This window comes from Copadichromis virginalis, linkage group LG10 (assembly GCF_057382275.1).
Source record: "Copadichromis virginalis isolate Kocher_CV1m ecotype Utaka linkage group LG10, C_Virginalis_male_GT1.1, whole genome shotgun sequence".
NCBI classification, from domain to species: domain Eukaryota; kingdom Metazoa; phylum Chordata; class Actinopteri; order Cichliformes; family Cichlidae; genus Copadichromis; species Copadichromis virginalis.
The window spans coordinates 20,484,084-20,508,464 of record NC_140627.1 but is presented as its reverse complement, the minus strand read 5'-3'; the positions used below and the strand labels follow the sequence as shown (position 1 = coordinate 20,508,464).

Genomic DNA, 24,381 nt, shown 5'->3' with positions numbered 1-24,381 from the left:
TCGCTATGGTCATGCCATCAGTTAACCCTTCGTGTGCCAGCTGTGGCACGCGTGCCCAGGGTTGCCAACCCCTGCTGTAGTATATTAATAAGTGAGCTTTATAGGGTCTGGTAGGCTAATCCTTACATTTTAAATGGAGCCAGGCTCTGTTTCCCTCTGTTTCTACTCTCTAAGCTAACTGTATCCTGTATTCACCCTAACACTAAACAGAAGGATTAATTAAAGCAAATAGGATTTTTAAAAGCTTTCCCTTTGAAAGATTCACTCCAAGAAAGCGCACAAATAAATGGCAGGAAGGTGACTGTGCCCAGTCATTACAGATGAAAACGTTGGTTGGTTGGGTAACAGAGATAAGAGGCTGCGAACAGGATGTACCGGTCGCAGAGATTAGTGTCCATGTTCTCTCCTTGTTTTTTGTTTTATACAAGAGAATGTGAAAAAATGAAGATGTTGAGGCAGAACATCCCAGCAGAGAAATGTGTACTTTCCAAACTGAACAAGATTTGTGATCCACTTCTATTCTGTAGAAATAAAGCACTACTTCAACAAAGTGTCACCTTCATTTACTCAACAGATAGACAGGCACACCCACACAAATAGCAGCCAAGACAGTGATATTTCAAAATCTTTTATTTTTACTTTTTTCAGTCACACCAACATTTGTATTGTCAAAAACTTCCCGAGTTCAAAATAATTTGCACGAGTCACAGTCATATATAAATCTGTTCTACATATCTGTATTACATTTTTGTTTAAAATAACATTCATGTTAATTGGCTTAATCTCTGATTAAGTCAAATCTGAGTCCCCTCCTGTTCATTTCACAACTATTATAAATGTTTCATACTTTGTCTGTTGTGCAGGATGAAATCAACAAAGCAGTGCCAGTTTGAATCAATCCATGTCCACAATTTCCTCTGTTAATCTGAACACCCAGCAGGTACATTTGAGTAACTTTGATTCAGCTGGCCTGTTATTCATAGATTTGTGAGTGTTTGCAAATGCGATGCAGTATCTGTCTAAATTAACTGCATTTTAAATTTAGACTCATTAAAATCATCAGTCACATAAACTAATATCAATCTCTAGTGCATCAAATTAGAGTGTGTGATGAGGGAAAGAAATGCAGGAAACTATGTGGTTGCTCTTGAGTCTCAGCACAAACAGACAAAAAGCACAGTGAGCATATTACAGTATGGAGCAATCCTGTGTTCGGATCACCATACTCGGGTCCAAATCGCTGGAATGTCTCTGAATGAAAACAATTTGACAGAAAATAAGATATTACAGGGAAAAAAAACTGAGAAAGAGAAAATATCCGCATCACACAAGACATGACGAGAACGACTGCAGGAAGAAACAACAGAATGGAAGAGATTTAAGGGTGACCTGTTCTTTAAGTAACTGCTGCTACATTCCTTATCCTTTCTTTTTTTGCAGAACATTTCAGGGTGAACATGAACATTTGCTAACCCATGTTTTCCTTTTCGTCTCTTTTGAAACTTCTGAAACACATAATTTGCACCTCTCTAAAGTTTTCTTTATCACTTAAACAACGAAACATGGGGCTGGAAGTACAGTTGAATTTTCACAGATGACAAAGTACATTTCATATCAGCTCAGCTTGTCTTTATAAGTTTCCTGATTGTTGTAAAATGTTGTGCTTTGAGCAGATATAATAAACACAAGTCCTACTAAAACTAAAAGGAATAAAGGGACAGGGGGAGGGAATTATAAATACAAAATAACTACTTACTGCCTACTTTGTAGAATATGCACTAAACGGGTTTGGAAATCTATTTGAACTTTGCCAACCAGATGTTCATGTTATTGACATTTAAATCAATCATGCATCAAACTTATACACACAGACAATCATACAAAAGACACTAAAAGCAAGGGTAGACACACGCACATACAAACACACACACGCATACAAAACACACAGACTCACTGAATCTGAGAACAGATTTCCAAAAGACTGTTTTTAAGTCCTAAAAACACGTTTTCAGACGCGTTTCTAAACCCTAAAATGTAAATAATTTCTACCAATAATTAAAGATTTTTTTCTTTTTTCACTTCATGACGTGGCTAGAGAGCAAAAACCATTTGATAATTCCTAAAAAGTTGCTTACTTGCAAGTTTATCATGTTACAAACACACTTTGTTACAGCGACGCCACACTGAGCTCTGTGCATCAGTGTGTGTGTGTGTTTCCTGTTAGGCTTTGATAAACCCAGATGTGCTTACACACACACACACACACTCTCACAGATTATAAGTGTCACATCTGTGTGGGCCTTTTCTTGACGGCATCCTCTCTGAAGGAAAAACAAAGAGGGAGAGGAAGAGATACAGGGAGAGGGACTGCAGGATCAACAGGACGTTAACCCCACACGTGTATTTTGATCGTCCCTCGGGTTTAGTCCATAACTCCGCTTGCTCTCCTGTTAGCGTGCCACCTCTACGTCCCGCCATTGTACGAGTAGTCTGCCTTGTTGTGCATCACCAACTTATTGTCCACAAAGTAGAAGCTGTCCGACTGTGTCTCATACGGGTGCAGGATCATCTCTCTGACTGCAAGCAGACAGAAAACATTGCAGCTTTTAGAAGACCGGCTCCTAATCTACTCTGGTCAGATCAGAACAGAAAATAATTTTAAAAAGTAAAAGCAACACCTTCATTGGGCCTATTATGCAACTGAATTGCTAAAAATTTTATAAAGTAGGTAGTTTTAAGAGAAAAAAAGTGTAAACCCAATGAGATGCATAGCTGTCATTCTAAAATGATTGAAAGAAGTAAACATAATGTGACTTTAATACATAAATAACTGGTAAATATGTATTCAAGACACACTGAGTTCACTTAATTCACTTGTTTGACTGACAAATATGCCCTGTAGTAAATTCACTATGTTGCTTACATTAAAACTGTGTCATTTACTTAGTTTATATGTCATTACAATACACGATAGGCTAAAGTATTTTTGAATGTTTTCTCCCCACCCAACTTAAGCTGACAATTAAATATCTGAGTAGCTACTCGATAAAGCTTCCTGAGCACCGAAGCTGTCAGGTACTTCCTGATTCTCAGGAAGCTTTGGTGGCTTCTTCTCTATTGCCACCATGAGGTTGCCAGTTGTAGTTTTGAGCAGGGCTGGACTGGTAATCTGGCATACCAGGCACTGGCCGACAGACCAGCGCACTGGCCAATGCCTGGTATTGCAGATTACAGCATTTTGGCCCACTCTTCTTTAGTTCATTGAGGTTTGAAGTCATTTGTTTTTTCACAGCTCTCTTAAAGTCCCACCACAGCATTTCTATGATTTTGATGTCTGGACTTTGACTGGGACTTTTTCCATCACTCTATTGTAAAGTTTCTGCTGTGCTCTGGATCGTTGTTCTGTTGCATGACCCAGTTTTTGCCAAGCTTCAGCTACCAGACAGATGGCCTCACATTTAAGTTAAGAGTACTTTGGTACAAACCCTTTATTGAACAAGATTTATGGACTTGTTTTGTAAAAAAATAAATAAATAAAAAAAACCCAACCCAAAATTGGGTCTGTGGCTCAAATTGGTTGAGGAGTATGGATTTTTTTGCCCATGTTCAGACAGCAGTGCCTCGTAAAAGCCTTGTGCTACCGTGAAAGAGTCTGAGATGCTGCTCTTGGGTTCTCTGTAGTTTATCTAAGCATTGCACCTTGTGGTAAATATGCTGGGACATCCACGCCTGGGAAGATTAGCAAGTCCCTTGAATGTTTTCCACATGTAAATATACTTTCTCACTTCTGAATGATGGACTTCAGATGATGACTTGGAAATGACCTTAAAACTCTTTCCCAGACTGATGAGTAGCAACAACTTTTTCTCAGATATTATTGCTGATTTCCTCCTTGGCATTGCGCAAACACACACCTGATTGCCCCAAGCCTGCAAACTGTCAAAACCTCTGCTTTTATAGAGGTGCTAATACTTGCAGTTCATCAGTTATTCAAGTGCATTTTTTTAAAAGCACTTGGCTTCTCCTTGCCCTATTAATCCTCGTGGAACTTCTTACTTGATTAAGACCTGCTAAGGACCAGATGATTTTCTATGATATATATATAAAGCCTTAAAAGTTCAGTTTAATTTATATAGTGCCAAATGACAACAATAGTTGTCTCAAGGTGATTTATATTGTAAGGTAAAGATGCTGGAATAATAGAAAGAAAATAGAGAAAACCCCAACAATCATATGACTCCCTTTGAGCAAATGCTTTGGCAACAGTGGGATGGAAAAACTCCCTTTTAACAGGAAGAAACCTCCAGTAACCCCAGGCTCAGGGAGGTTCAGAAAGAAGGTAAACAGCATGTGTGCATGCTGTTTGTTCCACAAGACCTATATTCTAGTGGGTGCACAGACTTACTGATGTCTTCAGACAGAGGTGGGAACTCGTAGATGTGTTCACAGGTGTTCTTGCTGCTGGGCATGCAGAAGCCAAACTCAAAGTCAAAACTCTTGAGCAACTTCTCTCTGAAATAGTGCCTCTCAATCATCCTGAAATTCTCTATCGGTCTGTCTCCGACTGTGAACTCAACACTGGAAGGAAAAACATACACAGATAAGGTTCATTCTTTCCTTTGTTAACTGTGTCCTTGTCAATAAAGATTCACACACATTCTCACTTACGTGGCTCCAACTTGCCGCAGTCGGAGAAACGCAGGGGTGAACTGGTAACGGACGAATCGGCCGGCATTTGGGTCAATATCCCTCTTCTCACTTCCTTTATCTGAAGTGAAGACCAGTTTGCATGGAGCAGATTAAAGTACAAGATAAACCTTCGTAGATGGAAGCCTAATAGAAATGGCAGATTTATATTGTGCTGGATGGCACCAAGTAGGAAAAATGTATTTATTTGGTGAAGAAAAAGGACAGATTTGCTTTCCTAACGCATCTTATAATTTTTGTTGTCTTCCTTCAATTTGAGCCCTACTTTTGTAGCTTAGTTCCTCTAAAAGGATGGGCTGTGGTTGACTCTGTTTTTAGAGGTAAATAGACCAAATCACTACTCAAACTACAGAAAGTACAAAACACATTATCAACCCATCCTGCAACGCTCTCACTTTGAAATCTCCTAATGTAAAGAATATTTATTATATATATTATTGTATTTAACAACAACTATAACGTAATGTCTCCCGTGAGCTGCTGATTGGAAGCTGGTGAATAAACAATATCGATTTCTATTTGATTAATTAGCTCACAACAGTCATATTCAAAGGGATTATAGAGCTGTAGCTACAATATAGTGTATTCCAAACAATTTCTTAAATATTTATGTAGTGTTTGAAACTCATACGCTTTACAGCATTTCATGATGGAAATTTCTCTTTTTTTTAATAAATAGTTGACAATGAAATATATGAATGCAGAAGACAGAAGACTGACCTGTAGACGGGGGTTTGGTGATTTCAAACAGCACTGTGCCGGTCTCCATATCTCTGATCTTGAACCTGGTGAAGTCGATGTTGTAAATGTTCTCCTCTGGGCTACACAAATAATCTGAGAGGGGGAGAGAAAGGAGGTAAAATAGTTATAGATTAGACACAAAAATGAAAGTTTGCAGGAAGTTTACTCCCTACTAAATACATCTTAAGGAAATAAGTATGTCTGGGTATTGAAAATCAATACCTTTTGAGACTCAGCAAGCAGAGAGTATTAAAAATTCACAAATAGCAATGGAAGGGGAGGACAGATTGTGTGTTTCCTCATCTTATTTAGGAGTAAAAGGTTATTTTAATCAACCTGAAACCTCCAAGGCAGTAAAACAAAATCAGTGTAGAAGTGCAAAAAAAGTAGTCTGCTGGTCTTCACAGGTCAAGTTGAGTTTGTCTCTAAAACCACAGAGAACTTTAGAACAGAGAAAAGGGCGTTTGCTGCCTGGTACAAAACCGCTTCCGTCTCATTTTCAACTTTCCAATTAAGGTTAAGCAGTAAGCAACATGACTGCTGACTGACACAAGAGGCTGTGGCTGGTAAATGTTTGTTAGGCGTCACGTCCACTGTTTGTGATGTGCCTTTTGGAGAATTGGTGCATAACTGTAAACACTAAACATTTAGTCTTTTAATAATAACTAGGACTCCCACAGTCAGCCAGGTGTAATCTCAAGTGTTTTATTAGAGCCATTTCTCCATGAATACACAACTGAAAGGGATCATTTACAAGAGCTCGGTTTCTACTTATTAGCAACTGACTAATGTCTTAAAAAACTATCTTGCATTGTTGGCACAAATCCTGATGAAAAACTGTTAGAGGAGCCACTTCCTCACAATTGCACAAGCACCCAGTAAGAAAGAGAAGTGAGTTATTTTTATTCCCTTAATCCTTCCTGCCCTTACCAGGCAGTGTCAGTGCTTATTAGACTTCCCCAGCAGAGCAGACACTTCCTGCTTCCTGGCTGATCTGATACCACGGGAAGGCGAAACTGTAACATCTACCTATCGGCTGCATGTATGATGATGAGGGGAATTTTTTTAATGGATGGGTCATTGAAGGCCCGAGGAGCCAAAACAGAAACCCAGAGTTAGAGCAGGGCGATATGGCCAAAAATATTTATCACGATATATATTTGAAAATTTGCGATAACGATATAACTGACGATATATTTGATGCGAGACAAAATACAACTCCACAACATTAATAGCGCAAAAAGACAACCTTTCATTTATTTTCACTTAAACAAGAAGCTGGTTTTTATGTACATTAAAGCTTTATAAAAATGTAACAGTGCAAATGCAAATTCCTTGCTGAAAGTTTAACCAAAAGGCATTTCCAGTAGAAATGGGCTGACATATCCTGAGCATAACCATGTATAATATCCACTGAAGTTAAAAAGAGGTGCTTTGCAACATTAAACTGCAGTGTGCAGTACGTATTTTTTGGACCATAAGGTGCACGGGATTATAAGGCACATTAAGCGAAACAAAGCAGTCAGATAAATCAAACTTTATTAAACTCATTCTTCTTGCTTCCTCCACTTCTGTACCATTGATTCATTAATGTTGAATTCTCTGGCAGCTGCTCTATTCCCATGTTGTTGCAGTATATTAATGACTAACCTTGTATTGTGGATGGATTATCTCAGTTGTTCTCCTGACAGAAGTTTGGTCCGTTTACAGCATCCTGCCATGCGATTGCATTTGTCTCTAACTATCAGGAACTTTAACGTTAACTTTTATAAGTGTCCTAGTGCTATTGGATCTTTCATCGGCATTTGATATGGTTGACCATAACATACTATTGGCGAGACTAGAGCACACTGTAGGCATCAAGGGCACCGCCTTGGATTGGTTTAAATCTTACCTCTCCGATCGGCTCTCTTCGGTTCACTTGGCTACCTCCTCCTCCTCCGCTGTACCTGTTTGCTGTGGTGTTCCCCAGGGATCTGTGCTAGGCCCTACCCTGTTCTCACTGTATATGCTTCCTTTAAGTGTCATTTTGGAGAAATACCACATTGCCTTTCACTATTATGCTGATGACATCCAGATCTATTTTGAGCTGAATGATGATCTAGCTATGTCCGTGAGTAACTTTCGAGAGTGCATGTGCGAGGTCAAGCAATGGCTTCTGGCAAATTTTCTTATCCTTAACGATAAGAAAACTGAAATTATGATCTTTGGCAGTGACGCTCTTCGTGCCAAACTTCATGATGCTTTTGGTTTTCTCACCAGTTCTTTCCCTGACACTGTTAGGAATCTGGGTGTGCTACTTGACAGCTCATTTAAACTTGACAAACAAGTATCTGCTGTCGTTAGATCTAGTTTCTACCAACTTCGCCTTATTTCCAGGGCCAAACATTACATCCCGCACAATGACTTGGAAAAGCTTATCCATGCCTTTGTTACGTCACGACTAGATTACTGTAATTCACTTTATTATGGTCTCCACTCTACCCTTTTACATAGATTACAGACAGTCCAGAATGCCGCTGCACGCATTCTAACTAAAACTAGGAAGTTTGCTCACATCACTCCCGTCCTTGCTGATCTGCACTGGTTGCCTGTGAAATTTCGTATTCAATTTAAAATTCTGTTGTTTACTTTTAAAATTACTAATAACACAGGGCCAAGTTATCTTAAGGAACTCTTAAATTCATATCTTCCTACGAGGGCCTTAAGATCCTCCTCACAGTCATTGTTGGTTCAGCCCAGATCTCGCTTGAAGTCTAGAGGTGATCGAGCGTTCGCTCTAGCTGCACCTGAGCTGTGGAACAGTCTCCCGATTGGCATCCGGGCGTCTGATTCTATTCAATCTTTTAAATCACGGCTTAAAACATATCTGTTTGAACTTGCTTTTCCTACCAGTTAATTTCTCGCCTTGCTTCTAGTGTGTTGTTCTAATGTTCTAATGTGTCTGGTTGTTTTGCGTTGTCCTGTGCTGTCAATGTTTTCCATCACTGTGTTTGATGGTTCAGCTTTACAGCTTTACTCTGCTATAGCTCTGTGCTATAGTTTATTCTTATTAGTGGTTTTTACCTGTGAACATAATCTCACACTTATATGACTCTGACGTTATAGTCTTAATTATTTTATTATTTTATTGTTGCGTTGCCTATGTCCTCTATCACTGTGTATGATGGTACAGTTCTCTTTGCTACAGCTGTGTGCTATTGACTGTTCCTATTAGTGGTTTTTACCTGTGAACATAATCCCACACCTATATGATTCTGATGTTTTAGTGTAAATCATTTTATTGTTTTATTGTTTCATGTAAAGCACTTTGGCATGCCCCGGGCTTTTAATGTGCTCTATAAATAAAGATTGTTGTTGTTGTTGTTGTTGAAAAGTGTTAGTGTTTGTCCTCCAGCTTCACTGTTTATGTTATGCTAACATAGCTGTGTCGCTAGCGATCACGTAGCACATCATTATATACCAGCTAGCCCAACTTCAGTAACCCTACAAACGTCACTGCTGTTTAGTTTCCTGTCTTCATTTATGTTGGAAGTGATAGCAGAGCTGTACGTTTGAATTTTTTTCAGAAATCTTTCAGTCAGAACATGCAATATCATGCTTAGGTAACTAGTGAAACTAGCGAGCTAACTTCCGCTAGCTTCCTGCTAACTTCTAAATCCGTTAAATGTAATACATTTTGTTTTCATGGATGCCTGGAAGTTAAACTTTATAGTTACACCTGGTAAAGTAGCAATGCTGATCGTTTTATTAAAGATGAAAGAATTGAGACAGTTTTTAACTCTCAGTGATGCTGCAGTGTTGTTTGACCTGAAGCATACGGAGTTTAGGACCCAAATTACTCCCAGATTTAAGAGCATCTTAGTCCGACAAATACGACAATAACAACGGCCGCTTGCATGTTCTGCAAAAAAATGTGCTTTGTCGTGTATCTGACGGACAAACACCAAACCAGTTCCACATCACTGAAGTTGCACCATTTTTACAAACCAATTCTGGTTCATCTGTTTCACTCAACAACCGGCCATGTGCATATGAAAACAAAGGCACTGCGTATGCGCGTTTTACTCCCATTCTATCGCGATATTTCATTTTCCTATCGTTGCCTAACATTATACCGGTATTACCGTGAACGGTATAATATGGCCCAGCCCTACCCAGAGTCACACAGCAAGTTTAAAAGATGTCACAGTGTTTGCCTTGTTTGATCTTAACAGATCGGCACTTGTCGCTGTATGTTCTGCAGTTTCTCTTGATGGGCATGCTCTTTTCACACGCACACATACACACACACACAAACATGCACACATACTCATCTGCTGTGTCAGCTGACGATAAGCCAACCACATCTGCCTGCTCAAATCTGCAGTGAAACAGTGGGGACACTGCTGCTGCCTCGGGGATGATTAATCGCTGAAGAGGCAGCTCTGACTGACCAATCAGCCCACCAGCTGTTCTTCATAACACACTGACAGCTAGAAATGCCGGATATCTCCAACACCAAATAACACATCTGAGGTCAGTGTGCTTCCACTCAAAGTTTAGGCAGTATGAGTTGAATTCAATTAAATTCTATTCAATTTAAATAGCATCAAATCACAACAACAGTCGCCTCAAGGCGCCTTATATTGTAATGTAGACCCTACAATATTACATTCAGAGAAAAACCCAACAATCCTGACCCCTTATGAACGAGCACTTTGGCGACAGCGGGAAGGAAAAACTCCCTTTTAACAGGAAGAAACCTCTGGCAAAACCAGGCTCAGGGAGGGGCGGCCATCTTCTGCGACCGGTTGGGGTGAGAGGAGGAAGACATGGACAATAGAATAGCAGGACCACAGCTACATAGCCTGCTGTAAGCTGCAGAAATCAGGTGGTATTTTTGACTAATAACTCCTTGCTTGAGGTGGCTGTAGGACAGTAGTTCTAAGTCACAAACAGCAGATAGACTCAGTGCGCCTGTTTCCCACCAACATGGTGCCTCCGAGCAGCAGGGCCGGCTCACTGTCAGCGGACACCAGAGTTGTGCCTAAACTCTGGTTTCCACACAACCAGAGCTATGTTTAAACCAAACATACCAAAAAGCATTTCTTTAAACAGAAACAATGGCGCACTGAATGCTGCTTCATGTTACACAGATGTTACACCTGTGGTAGGTGAGTCACTGTGTGCATTGTCTTATAATGCTAATTCCGAGCATAACTTCGGTAATGCTTCTGACTGAATGAGCAACAACCTACAAAAAAAAAAAAAACAGTTGTTGGACATTGTTTTCAGGTCTGAAGGTCTTTCAAAGTTTTTCTTTAGACATTGGCTGCTTTCTCAATCATTTTTTGTCCAGTCCTTGCACCTGACCATTTCTAGAAGAATGCAGTTTTGTGTTGTTTTATAGGCCACTTCACACCGACCTATGAATCATTTAAGCATAAAAAAAGCACCTAACTCAAAGGATGAAGCAGTGTTCTGTCTGCAAAACGGGCAATTTAGCTCACAGCCAAATTGATGCCTTTATTTGCTCCCATTTCTGTAGCCAAAGATAACAATTTGACGACATAAAACGTAGTTATCAGATGAAAACTTGGCATGTTTCAGAGGCCGTGTGTCCTCATAAAAATGAGGAAACTGGACAAGTGGAGGACAACAGAAGCAGAGACAGTGACAGGTGATACCAAACACGCTGCCAATGCATTAAAATCTTACCTTATATAATGTCTTTCAATGTATCTTTGCACGTTTTAATAAATCGTTGGACCTATTTCCCATTTTCCTATCCAGCTGTGAAGGAATGAGGGTGGCTCACAACTGTAGTGTAAAAAAACACAAAAATGAAGAGTGAAAGAAAATAGATTTCGAACTGACGTTTAACAAGTTGCCCCACATAAAAGAATCGAGTAGGAAATAATCAACCAAAAATAACCTACATATTAACTAGTAGCTTAGTAGTAGTTCACCAGTGTGACTTCATGGTGAATGTACCTGGTTTAACGTGTTGGTCTGGAGCAGTCAGGATGAGAACTTTACTGAGCAGGAGCCCGAGAGTCTGTTTATTTCAACGTTAATCCCAAATGGAGGATTATTCACAATGCACCCCCGTGTGTTATTCCTCATGTTTATGTATGAAGCATCCCCCAAAGAAGAGCCTCACCCCCAAGTCGCAGCATGTTGTCAACTGCATTTACTGCATGCGGTGAGCGCGCCTGACAGAGTTGACGTTATTCACTGTGACACTGTGATGCCTTTGCTACTCTGTCAGTCTGAATGCTGAGGTCGGCTCTTCTAAACACATCAACTCTGCATACCCGGCTTCATTTAGTACCACACAACACCTGACCATCCAAACCGCCTCAACACACAGACATGAAACAGTCACACTAGCATAAACATTCCCAGCAACCACATAATTTTATTTAATAACATGCAATATTTGTGCCTGCAAGGTGTGGGATTTTTATTAGCAGATCTGCATTTGTGTGTCTGTGTGTGTGCTGCACACATGTATAATGTAGTCTGTTGTGCCACAGCTGGTGTTGTCCTTGTCCTTTTGCTAACCTACTGCTAATAGTTACCTTTGAGCCTCCTAATTAAGTCCCATGAGGACAATGAGGCTGAAAGCAAGACAATGGATTTGTTGTGTGAGACTGTCTGTGGCTCAGTGTCCTTTCACAAGTGTACGATCTCACTTTGCCTTAAACACACACAGACACCAACACACACAGAGCCATCTGAGGTTAACTTGCTCCCAGAAAGAAACGAAGCTGCCAGCAGACTTCCGTTTTTCACTGCCAGCTCTTCTTCTGGGCTGTGAACACCTCCAGACAGAGCATGTCCCAAGCTTTTAGAGTTTGTGCGTATGTGCGTTTGTGCGACTGATCAAATTTAAGTGAATTCAAAGCGTGAAGTGAAGTGGTCACCGCAGTCAACACTGAATTATGGTACGTGCTGAAGATGACAAAAACCTTAACCATTGAGTGCTCGCTCTGCTGCTGGGAACAGGAAACTCATCTGAAAACCACTTCTCAAACTTAAATGTCAGCTGCTTTTAACAAAATCCTCAAGTAGCTTCTCACTTCACGTCCTTCACAAAACAAAAGTTTGCTGATCAGAGCGTTCAGTGCCTTATTCCCACTTCTTATAGGTGCATCTTATTCGTGCACATGAATGATGCCTCGTGCTGATATTAAAGTATGTCCTCATGTTATTTTACAGCTTCGCTGCACACATGAATACTAGAAAAGATACACACAGTGAACAGGCTCTGTTTGGATGATGAAGTATTTCCTTTCATTTGTTCACCAGCCCACATTTTAGGAATCGTGGGTTTAAAGGGGATCTATCAACTTCATTTTCAGATCTATCTTTTTATTCTTGGACTCTTGTAGAAAAACTTTGTATGGAACAATGCTCATTGATCATATACTGCCCTTCAGTTCAACCCAATCCATACCAAGCCATTAAGCTAATTTTCTTCTCTCTTCAGGCCAACTTTGCTCTGATTGGATACCACTTCAGAATCAGAATCAGAATCAGAATGGGGTTTATTGCCAAATGTTGAGCAGGTTTACAACATTAGGAAATTGCTGCAAATATACTTGCAAATATTAAGTTTGACCAGCAGGTGGGTGGGGCTTTCATGTTCACATATTAAGGATATTTGCTCTCCAATATTAAAGAGAACAAATTAGAGCATTTAGAGCAGTCTGAAGCCTCAGACTCAAGAAAAAGAAAAAAGGCTGTAGAGGAAGAGCTGAGCTGTGATTTTCACCCACTTGCAGGGTTAGCTAACATAAAGGAAATGCTGACTCAGTCTTTGGTCAGAGGAGTCTGAAGTGGCACTTCATTTACTGGAATGATTTGTCAAAAATATGCATGTGTCAAAATGTTATCTACTATTTGAGTTACATCAAATTACTGTAAACAGTTTATCTTTATCTTTTTCTTAATTTACTGGCCAAAATACTTCTAATGTCCCTCCCTCCAAAATTCAGGCTGTGTTAAGGCATGGTAAGGTTAACATTTACCAGGCCACCTGCCCTACAGGTAAACATGAAAAGACACCAAAACCAGAGAGAGAAAAAAGCAAGCAGGGGGTGGAAACAACTGCATCAGAGAGCAGCAACAGATCCAAGAAAGAGTTGGCCCTCAGGGAGTGAGGAAACCTCACACCCCCAGAGAGTTTTCCATTAAATATCCTCACAGGTGGGCCCGGTTGTGCCAGAAAGGTTTAATGATGGATAAAGGAAAAATGCAATAATTTAAAGCAGCATCTTCATAAAAACAAAATAAATAAACCGAGTCTGTGACGCTGCTACTCTTTCAAAAGAGGAGGTAAACATCTTAATTAAAGCCACACACACACACACACACACACACACACACACACACACACACACACACATACAGAAAAAGATGCCTTCTACAGTAAACCAGAAAAGTGCTCCAAATTTAATAATTTTAACTTAAGGTGATTTCAGATATCTGTCCTCCTGAACATTCCCTGCAGAGATCAGCAGCTCCGAGTCGGACTGGGTCAGGTTCACAGTTCAACACATACTGCGCCATGTGGCCCAATTACACCAAAATAAACAGTTCTGAGCTTGTTTTAGCTGTTCACCCAGTTAACACTGGGACAGAACAAATTTAAGGAACCTTCCAGTATCAGTGGCACATAAAAAGGCTCATAAACACAACAGCTGAACCTAATAATGGTATCTAGTTCAGCGTGTCCCTCTTTAGATGCTGATGGATCGCTCCAGTTTATGTTTTTTCTTTACCCTTGCTCATTAAACAGCACTTAAACAGCACCGTTAAACTGAAATACCTTTTCCTGTAAATGACAGCAAAAAATGTCACAACAAAAAAACTGACAAATTTAAAAACTTAGGCAATAGATAATGATTTCAATGATTGATCAACAAAACGAAAAAGAAGAAGAAGCTCAAAGAGCATGCAAACAGGCCTGTTTAATGTGTCATTGTTGGTCATGTGACAAATGTCATATCATCTCTCAGAGAACGAGTGTTGAGAAATTGTGCAACAGCTGAAGGGGGGGAAGACTTTCTCATCATGTGTTGCTGCTTGTTTCACTGACAGACCACAGAGGCCACATAAAAAAACATGAAGAGGAAAAACCTTTAAACTTGTGGCTGACCTGACCTAAAAGTAAGACTCTGAACCAGAACCAGCCTGAACTTTAAATACTGCATGAACAGAGATGCATTCGTTGTCTGCACAGTGCATCTGCACAGCAATGATTATTAGATCAAAATAGTCAAAAACTAACTGCTTACTTTCTTCCTTTTTTGGGTGACATGCTAGATATAAATATTCGAAAAGCTACATTTTATTTGTCTTTAAAGTTTTACATTTTATAAAAGAAATTTTTTTCTTAAAAAGCTTTTGCCATAAAAAATATCGGGCATCATCCTGCACTTAGAGTACATAATAATACATGTGAATGCCAAAGAAAATGACAGCAACCTCTTTGTATTCTAGTGAGCAGCAATCTGCCGGTTACGTAGGTGGGATGAGGAAGGCACTTAAGCCCAACTCAGCTCACATGGACTAATCCGGTTTAGTTACTCGTATGAAGGCAAATCCAACTAATCATTAGAGAGAGGGGGCAGGGCTGAAACTGTGTGTGTGTGAGAAAGAGAGATTGGGGTGACAAAGCAGGTGTGCTGTAAGGACAGTGAAGAGAAAGGCAGGAAGAGACGAGTGGCTAAAGAGACTGCAGATGTTGAATGACCAGAACCTGCAATGTGATGATAAAAGATGTGAAGCTAGAGGAAGAAGATGTGCTAAAGTGACATGTCATCATTACTCAGTCTGAGGGACAGAGGTTATTGAAAATGTGTAAAGTATGTCTACAGTACTGTGTGATGAGCAGATGAGCAGTATCTCTAAGTTACTTACTTTAAAAAAATAAGAAAACCTCCAGTAAAGAATTGACACAGGACCTGAGAGATACATCTGGCCCCTCAGCTGATCCTCTACTGTTCACCCTCATCAGAAAATAGTCTCAGCTGAAGGATGTCTGTCAAGAAGCCATTCTTAATGGAGGGAAACAGGGAGAAAAGGCTGAGGTTTGCCATTACACAAGAACTGGACCTAAAATCAGTATAAACAGGTCTGATGGAGGTATGAATCCAAATGTGAAATTTTTATTCCTTACATAATGTGCACATTTATCATCATTAGTATGTATGGAGGATATCAAGAGAGAGCTACAACATTGAGTGTCTCCAGACTGTAAAACACACTGGAGGCTCCGCCATGGTTTGGGACTGCAGTTTAGCCAGTGGTGTTGGGGATCTTGTCAAAATCAATGAAAAAATACCATCAAATTTTCATCCACCAGGCATCTGGAAAACACGTGACTGGCAACAGCTTTATTTTTCAGCACGACAATGACTAGAAACACACTGCTGGTGCAGTAAAAGCATGTCTGGATAGACAAACACACAGTGGAACACTATCAGTCATGGATTGGTCTCCCCAGAGCTCAGATATCAGCAATATTGAAGCAGAGAAGAAGCAAAGAAGAGCTCTGAATGTCCTTCAAGAGGCCTGGAGAACTATTACTGAAGACTACTTAATGAAATAAAAGGAAAAACCCACTAAGAGTTCAGGCTGTGTTAAAGAATTAAGGTGGTCATAGCTGTCATATTCAATTGTACAACCTCGGCACTTATTTCCCATTTTATTATACTAAATAAAATGCATTTTATATATGTAGTATTTACAAAAACATTGTACTACATTGTAGTAAACATAAGTGAGCCATGTTGTTCATATCTTACAACCTTGATAACAGTGTGATTAAAGATATTTAAACATAATCTGGTCTTCCCAGGGACGGTAGATGTAAACGAGATTAATTTTGCTAAAAGTCTGTAAAAAGTTCATTTAACTTTATAGTACGGAAGATTTAACTGCATCCCACCTGCACCGATGCACTGTTAAAATAGTACAAACCAAAAGACTAAGGTGGGTTGTTTATGCTCTGACTGTTTAACAGAGCTTGTGGGTTATAAAAACGTTTATTCAAATCATACCTCGGTCACACCTCACAGGTCACAGGTCGGTTCACACGGTCATATTTCTGTGACTGCTTCTGTCAAATGTCAGTGCAGTCAGTCCTCTTAAGATAGTCAGGAAGTTATACTTATTAAACCACTTTAGTGCTATCGATGAGTATGAATGAACATCACAGCAGAGAGCTGACCAATGGCTCAATGGCTCCAAGTTGTCTGTATAAGAAACCCTAACACTACATTCAACCCATCATCCACTCATACTCTAGGAAGGACTGTATCCTACAGTTTGACTAACTCAAGTCATTTGACATTGGCAGTCTTTATTTTGTGTTGGAGAGACACTCAAACGAAAACCTGCAGCAAGTGGGGAAGTGGTTCACATGCTGCAATTCCACTTCACTGAGTTTGGAGTGCAGAAAACGTCAGATCGTTACTGGCTGCAGAATTGAAGGTCATCCAGAGGATGAGACAGCGACCAATGCTCCAGAACTATCGCTCGGGTTTCTGTGAAAAAGTTCCTGTCATATTCAATTTTGGCAGAGACAAAGTTCATAAAATTGTATTATTTAATCTTTCAGTTAAAAAAAATTAAATCCATGTCATTTTCTTCTACTCATTCAGTTCAAGGTCATAGTTGGGCTTGAGCCTATCCCCAGCTGTCACTGGGCAAGACTCAGGATACACCCTGGGCAGGTTGCCAAACTATTGCAGGCTAACACAGAGAGACAGATAACCATTTGCATTATTGGTCAATTTAGAACCCCCAGATAACCTAACATGCATGCCTTTGGACTGGGGTAGGAAGCTGAAGCCCCAGCAGAACGTAGCGAGCATGCAAACGTCACCCAAGCCAGTCACTGGAATCAAACCCAGGACCTGCTTGTTGTGAGGATATGTTGCTAACCACCACCCCACTATGCCACCCTTAAAAAGAACTCATGTGTACATAAGCCCCAACATGCACAAAGACTTGAAATCCAGCCACAGGCGTTTAAATTCTTTTTATGATTTATTAGGAAATAGATGAGTAGTTATTAACCACAATGATGCACTATAAGCTGTCCAAATCACCCAATCTTTCCTATGCAGATCACTTTCTTAATTAGCTGTTTGATCAGAACAAGCTTCTTATTTTGTTTGTCCATCAGACCAAAATCATCAAATGCTCAATTTACCATAATATGATAAAGTCAAGCAGCAAAATCATCCCATCTGAGAAGCTGGAAACAGAACGTTAGAAGCAGCACAATAGACTGTTTTCTTACTAGAGTTATGATTCTAGTCCTGTAGAGTCATTAAAAATATATTCTTGTGGTTGTTATCAAAAAAACTGGGGGGCAGAAAAGCCTTTGAGGAAGTTCACAAAGACTCCAAGCAGCACCTGAGCATTTGCTAACCCCCTTTAATAACATGTGTATGATCATTAAATCCACTCTGTAAAATATCAATAAATATAGAGGAGGTTGGGTGTGGAGAGCTGAGGTAACGGACGCTGTTTACAGGAGTATAATCATCGGAGTAACAATGGTGTCAGTGTTTTAATGCCTGTGCTATTGAGCTGCCCAAATGTGAAACAGCTGATGCCAATCAGCTAAAACAAGCTTATCCGCACTGAACTAATGCTCTGCACGGTCACACTGCCACTGCTAAACTCAAAGCAAATACTCACTCCAGTCGGCATGACTGGTTTATGTTGTTTAGTATCATCCACGTCATCTAATAACCAAAAAGAAATTAAAATAAGTGAAGACATTTCTGCAGCTATTTAGGAAGTTTTTCCACTACATTGTTTGCACTCACCAAACTGAAGCAGTCCATAAACTTAAAACTCAAAGTTTAATACTTTTGTAACAGCCAAAACAATTAGTGTGAAGTTTCAATAATTGTATCAACAAACACTTAATTATGTTGGAAAAATACAGCAGATATACCTCAGGCCTCTCAGGGTTCTTATCTATATCAAATATGGTGGTTGTCTAGCAACCAAAGTTTATGCACCTTCAACACCAGTGTCTTTTTAATTTCACAACAGTAACAACTTCTTTATATACACAAAACTTTCAATGCGCGTGACGTATTTGACATAACTGTATCGCCTAGCAACCACATAATAACATTAGCCTGTTAATATGTGGTTGTACTTGTAGCATTAATGCACCTATAACACATTACAAAAGCACAATTTTAATTTAACTTTCTTTATGTGTGACACTATCTGTGTTGCCTGGCAACCACAGACATGGCATGGGTGTGTACTAGATTTAATAAACTGTAACATTATGCAGTTGCTGCTTCTGTGTAATAACAACTCGCTGCCTTTCTTTGTGACTTTGGGTTCTGGGTTACTTTGATAAACTGTTTTTTTGTATGCAGTGTCGTCACAGAAGTGCCAAAAACTGCAGTTTCTCCAATGGCCACTTGAGGCCTTAAAAGCAAGTCAGTCCTCATAGACACCTAGGTTAAACTGCCCCACCTACAGCAATAACGTGTTCACATTTATAGCAATTTGTCCCCATTCATAACAACTACATATTGGTGATACATCTACATGTATCACCAACATGTACCAACAAGATGAAATAAAGTGTGTTAAAACTGTTGCTGCACTTTTAAGAGAAACATCTTTACATTACAATATCCTGGTGTGAAGTGTGGCCAATCTAAGATGCATGTGCTTCAGTTTCAGTGAGTTTATTTCTAATTTGAATAAGTCTGTTTGTGCATTACACCCAGTAACTTTCTGGATCTTGATTGCTGGCATTGCACAGTAATTTAGCATGTCACCCTCTCATGAAAAGCCTCCCTCTAAAAAACTAAGAAGGAGGCTAAATGTTAACATTAAAGTGTTGAAATACAGAGACCAGAAATGTATGTTGGTGGCTGCAACATTTTATTAACTTCTTATTAAGTTCCAATAAGAAGTTTCATCACTTAATAACTGACAATTTAAGGAATGTATATTCTCTCTCCCTTTTTTTTACACTGCAAAAATAATAATTAAGAAATACAGCATTTTGATTCCCAATGATATACAAAGAAATGCAGCAAATCCTCTCATATAAGAAGCTGGGAAAGAGAATACTGGGCAGTTTTTCAGTATGTTTGCTGCAAAATGATGTGTTTTTTCAATTGTTTTCAGAGCTAAACAAAACAACAGAAATAGCAGTTAGCTGCTTCCCCATGAGACACAAAACACAATCACAATGTCAGCAGGGGGGCCTTTCTTACCGCTCTGAGGCTCCATGCTGACTCGACGGATTAAGTTTAGGATTCGGTTAAGAACAAAATCAGGATCAAATCAGTCAACTGGGTAGAAAGCCCGTTCTGTCTATGCAAATCCCAATCAGTCTCAGCAGCTTGCTTTGATTATGAATGGAGGGCAAAACGATTAGTGACATCTTTACGCTGCAAAACAAAAGCTACAAACTGAAGTTTCCCCTCGTGGGATGTCAGAGCTCCAAACAGGTTCAAACCACTCAATAACAACAAGAACAACAAAAACCTCTTTAACTCAAGACTGTTGTTAAATCTGGCTTGCCACTTAGAGAGGGACTCAATTTCAGCCACTAACAATCTGCAGCAGCAGAAAAAAATAGTGACAAGTCACAAAACAACAGAAGGGCCTCGGTGGCTCTGACATCTCAGGAGAGCACAGGATGTCTCCTGCTTGGTTTGACCACCAAAAACGAGGCCAAGCAAGCATGAGTGTACGCATATCCAATTCTGTCCGTACAATCCATCACCTACACTGTTTAACATGGGAGAGGGGGCGAGGAGAGCAAGGAGGAAGTGTGTGGGAGAACAGAGATGATGCACGCTCCACTGGCTGTAACCAAGGGGAGATGCTTCACGTTGCTGTAGTGACTCAAGCGTGTATCCACGTTGCTGTGGTGATTCACACATGCCTCCTCTTGCCTCCAGCTATGACGCTGCGAGATAGGAAAGTGAGTTTCCAAGACCATAACGGGGTCCGGCGTGGGAGTCAGAATCATTATGGTGCTCGCCTACGTGTCCCTGTGCAGCAACACATCACACACTCACTTATGGGATCACAGACTTGCCGATTAAAAACACAAAGATGCGCACACGTGTTCTCGATGAAGTCAAAACAAAGCTGAAATTACCCTAGTGTGTGTCTAATAATAGACTGCATAATGGACAATTAGAGAAACTACTAGAGTTTTCGATGGCTGTGAGCAAGATGAGCTAAAGGATGTTCCCAAAGCTCAGTAAGCTGTGATTATATTGGATTGGACAAGCAAAGACCCATTCATCATTACAGCTTTATCGTCCTCTGTTAATCTCATGCGAAACAAGAAAATAAGGAAAAGTAAAGCAGGGAATGAAGACAGGTGGAGGTTCCTCCGCTGTAGGAATATTTTTGAGAGAAGTGGAATGACAAGCGCTCACTGTATTGCTTGTGGCATCTCACGGGTGCATGTGAAATGAAAGCTTTCAGAGAAATAGAGAAGAACTGAACATGCAGAGGTGAGCCTAAAAATCCCCATGCAAGTTTCAAAATAGCAGTGAAAACATCCCACAGAGCATTTGCATGTTATCACACTCAGTATGTAATGCAAGTATGTTGTGTAAGTGAGGTATTACACTGGCCTTCAAATAGTCAAATGTCCCGCTGCCACCTGTTAGCTAACTAATAATAAATGTAGGAGTTCTTGTGAACATAAGAGCTTCCTGCCTGCTTCTCGGATGTTTAGAGGTGTGACATAATTAAAAAAAAACAGATGCATTAAGTAATAGGCTAATGTCATAAGCAGATTTCTCATCAGAAGGTTATGAAAAGGAACAAGCACATGAGTTTAAAAGTACCTAAAGAGACAGTAGGCGAATGTGACTACAGAGAGTCGATCATGATGTTTCCTGCATTTATAAACTGGCTTCAGCTTAAACAGCAAAATACTCCCTTCACACACTCATTACAGTGCTAGCAATAGGGATAGCTTATTATAACAAGTGTATTTATATAGTTTTCATACTTCTTTTTAAGCTTGTTTGTTATAGCATATTCACATTTTGCAACTTGTACACTGGCATGGGATATTTTTTCTTTGCCTCCTGTTTTATTTACATGTTTACTGAAGCAGAGGAACCACACAGACTGCTTTGAATGATGACCCCTGGGTCACCCAAACGTCTCCAGCTAAGACGCCCTGCTTAATTTAACAGAGATTAAAATGCAGAGTGGGTCGTCCAGTCTTTCTTTTGATCCCGGTTCAACATCTTCACTTGCACGCTGTCTGCATGCACCACATCATTCACCCACCTCCACTGCTTAACCTCCACATTACAGTGGTGGGCTTGCACCTCCACAGGTCGCAGGACTGAGATGCCATCAGAGAGAGCTGAATGCTCCTCTGCGCACAAATTGTCAAAAAACGTACACCAGCAGCTCAGTGGAGAGTGGAACTCCAGTGACGCTTTATCAATAACGCTTATTCAATAGGGCCTGTATGGATTACATAAATAAGGGGACACGATAATGACGTGATGCATGACTCATACAAGAGCACCTTTGTCCCCCTTTTCCCACTCATCTACCAACACAAGCAGCAGCAGCAACAGCAGCACTGAACTTACTCTCTGTGATCTTCTGCAAGCCAAGAACATCCTCCGGAGTGATCACAGTGCTGGCGAGCAGTTGCTCCTCGGTGGTCACCGGGACCCCCACGTCGGTCGAGTTGCAGCCTTTCTTCACTTTCATCGCCGCCGTCTGCTTGGGGCTGCCGTTACTGGTGCTGTCTGTGCCGCTGTCGGTGCCTCCGGCGTCTCTGGCTGGATTACTACCGGCGGGCTTCTTAGCGCTTGATGGGTCCTGGCTGTTGCCTCTGCTGGTGCAAGAATAGCTCATTCTCCGCTCCTCCTCCCCCCTCTCCTAACCCAGGGCTTCCAAGATAGCTACAAAACAGTTGCCTCCCTCCTCTCCCTCCCTCACCGAAAGATGCAGAGTTGCTGCCTGTTATCCGGTGCTTAATTCAAATCCGCTTCGTCTTTCCCACAGCCTGTCTCTGCAGACGGAGTGTCGTGTGCGAAATGTGCCCCGGCTGTCTTCCTGCTCCAGCGCAATACGTGCGGAGAGCGAGCTGTCCTCCACAGCGTCAAACGCAGTTTGTGTTCTGTCAAGTGAAGCTGGACGTTTGTGGGAAAATCTGCTGGGTTTGAAATTAAAAGAGGCGGCAGATGGCTGTTGCCGTTGACGAGGTGGAGGAGGAGGGGAGAGAGAGCGTCTCAGTGGCGCAGAGACCGGCTGGTGCTTCTGCGCACAGTCTGCGCTACAACCGAGTTTTGCGCGCGGCAATCAGCGCGACAAACAGCTGATTGATAGAAAACGTCTCCGATATTTGCAGCTAGTGAGGTGATTATTTGTTGATGGCGCAGGGGAGATATTAACCGAACAGCAGGCCTGTGTTTGACTGCTGCTTTGCAGGAAATGGCTAATTGCCAGAGTAACTAATTTGCCTCAATATTCACCAAAAATAACAATTTTTTTTTATCAATTTCTGGAGTCCAATGCATTATTGTTTTTATTTTTTGCTTTCATGCCGCTTGTAATTAAAGTACGCCAATTAAGAACAAACCTTTCCATATTATGCTCTCACACTTTTTTAACCTTTATTTGCAGCAGACACACGCTCGCTGTTAACTTTTCAATGCAGATTTTTGATTCCCAAATAAATTAAAACCAACAGCCGAAGTAACCGCCAAATATATAATCTGTGAAACTTATCTCTCATGAATGATATGGCGTCATTTTGACCCACAAACAACACTACCCTTACAAAGAAGAAGGTGCAATCATTTTGTGGCGAAGTAGGTTTCATATATATCTTTTTTTTTTTATCCTGCTAAAAATCTCTTTTTTAAAGAGTGATCAGGACAAGAAGGCAGCAGAAACTGCAACAAATATAGTTCTATAAATATATTTTAAGTGGCCAGGAAGGACTGGGCTGATTAAAATGTAGGTACAATAATGCAGTTTTAAAGATGGAGTTTGATTGACTTTTCTTTAAAAAGGAAAGAAATCAAAGAATCCCAGCCTACATCAACAAATTCAAGTATTTGGGTACTGCTGTGAGTAGTGATGAAAGATTGTTGCATGAAATCAAGATCAGGTTGCAATAGCATCCTGGTAAAACGGAGTTTTTCCTTCACACTGTCGCCAAGTGCTTGCTTACTTTTTTTGCTTTCTCATCGTATTGTTGGGGTTTTCTCTGTATAATTGTAGAGTATTTACCTTAATATATAGAACACCTTAAAGTGAATACTGTTGTGATTTGGTGCTATATACAGGGAGTGCAGAATTATTAGGCAAGTTGTATTTTTGAGGAATAATTTTATTATTGAACAACAACCATGTTCTCAGTGAACCCAAAAAACTCATTAATATCAAAGCTGAATGTTTTTGGAAGTAGTTTTTAGTTTGTTTTTAGTTTTAGCTATTTTAGGGGGATATCTGCGTGTGCAGGTGACTATTACTGTCCATAATTATTAGGCAACTTAACAAAAAACAAATATATACCCATTTCAATTATTTATTTTTACCAGTGAAACCAATATAACATCTCCACATTCACAAATATACATTTCTGACATTCAAAAACAAAACAAAAACAAAACAGCGACCAATATAGCCACCTTTCTTTGCAAGGACACTCAAAAGCCTGCCATCCATGGATTCTGTCAGTGTTTTGATCTGTTCACCATCAACATTGCGTGCAGCAGCAACCACAGCCTCCCAGACACTGTTCAGAGAGGTGTACTGTTTTCCCTCCTTGTAAATCTCACATTTGATGATGGACCACAGGTTCTCAATGGGGTTCAGATCAGGTGAACAAGGAGGCCATGTCATTAGTTTTTCTTCTTTTATACCCATTGTTGCCAG

At 40.3% G+C, this 24,381-nt stretch overlaps 1 protein-coding gene across 1 annotated transcript; it reads right to left on the bottom strand.

Annotated features, from left to right (window-relative positions):
• Positions 1-612: 612 nt before the first annotated feature.
• Positions 613-22,768, bottom strand: unc119a2 (unc-119 lipid binding chaperone a2). The gene is made up of 5 exons (XM_085470552.1): positions 22,080-22,768; positions 5,428-5,541; positions 4,669-4,768; positions 4,406-4,578; positions 613-2,577 (listed from the first exon to the last, which is right to left on the bottom strand). Exons 1-5 carry the CDS (start codon positions 22,348-22,350, stop codon positions 2,465-2,467), a joined length of 771 nt encoding a protein of 256 aa, XP_085326678.1. The 5' UTR covers positions 22,351-22,768; the 3' UTR covers positions 613-2,464.
• Positions 22,769-24,381: the final 1,613 nt, after the last annotated feature.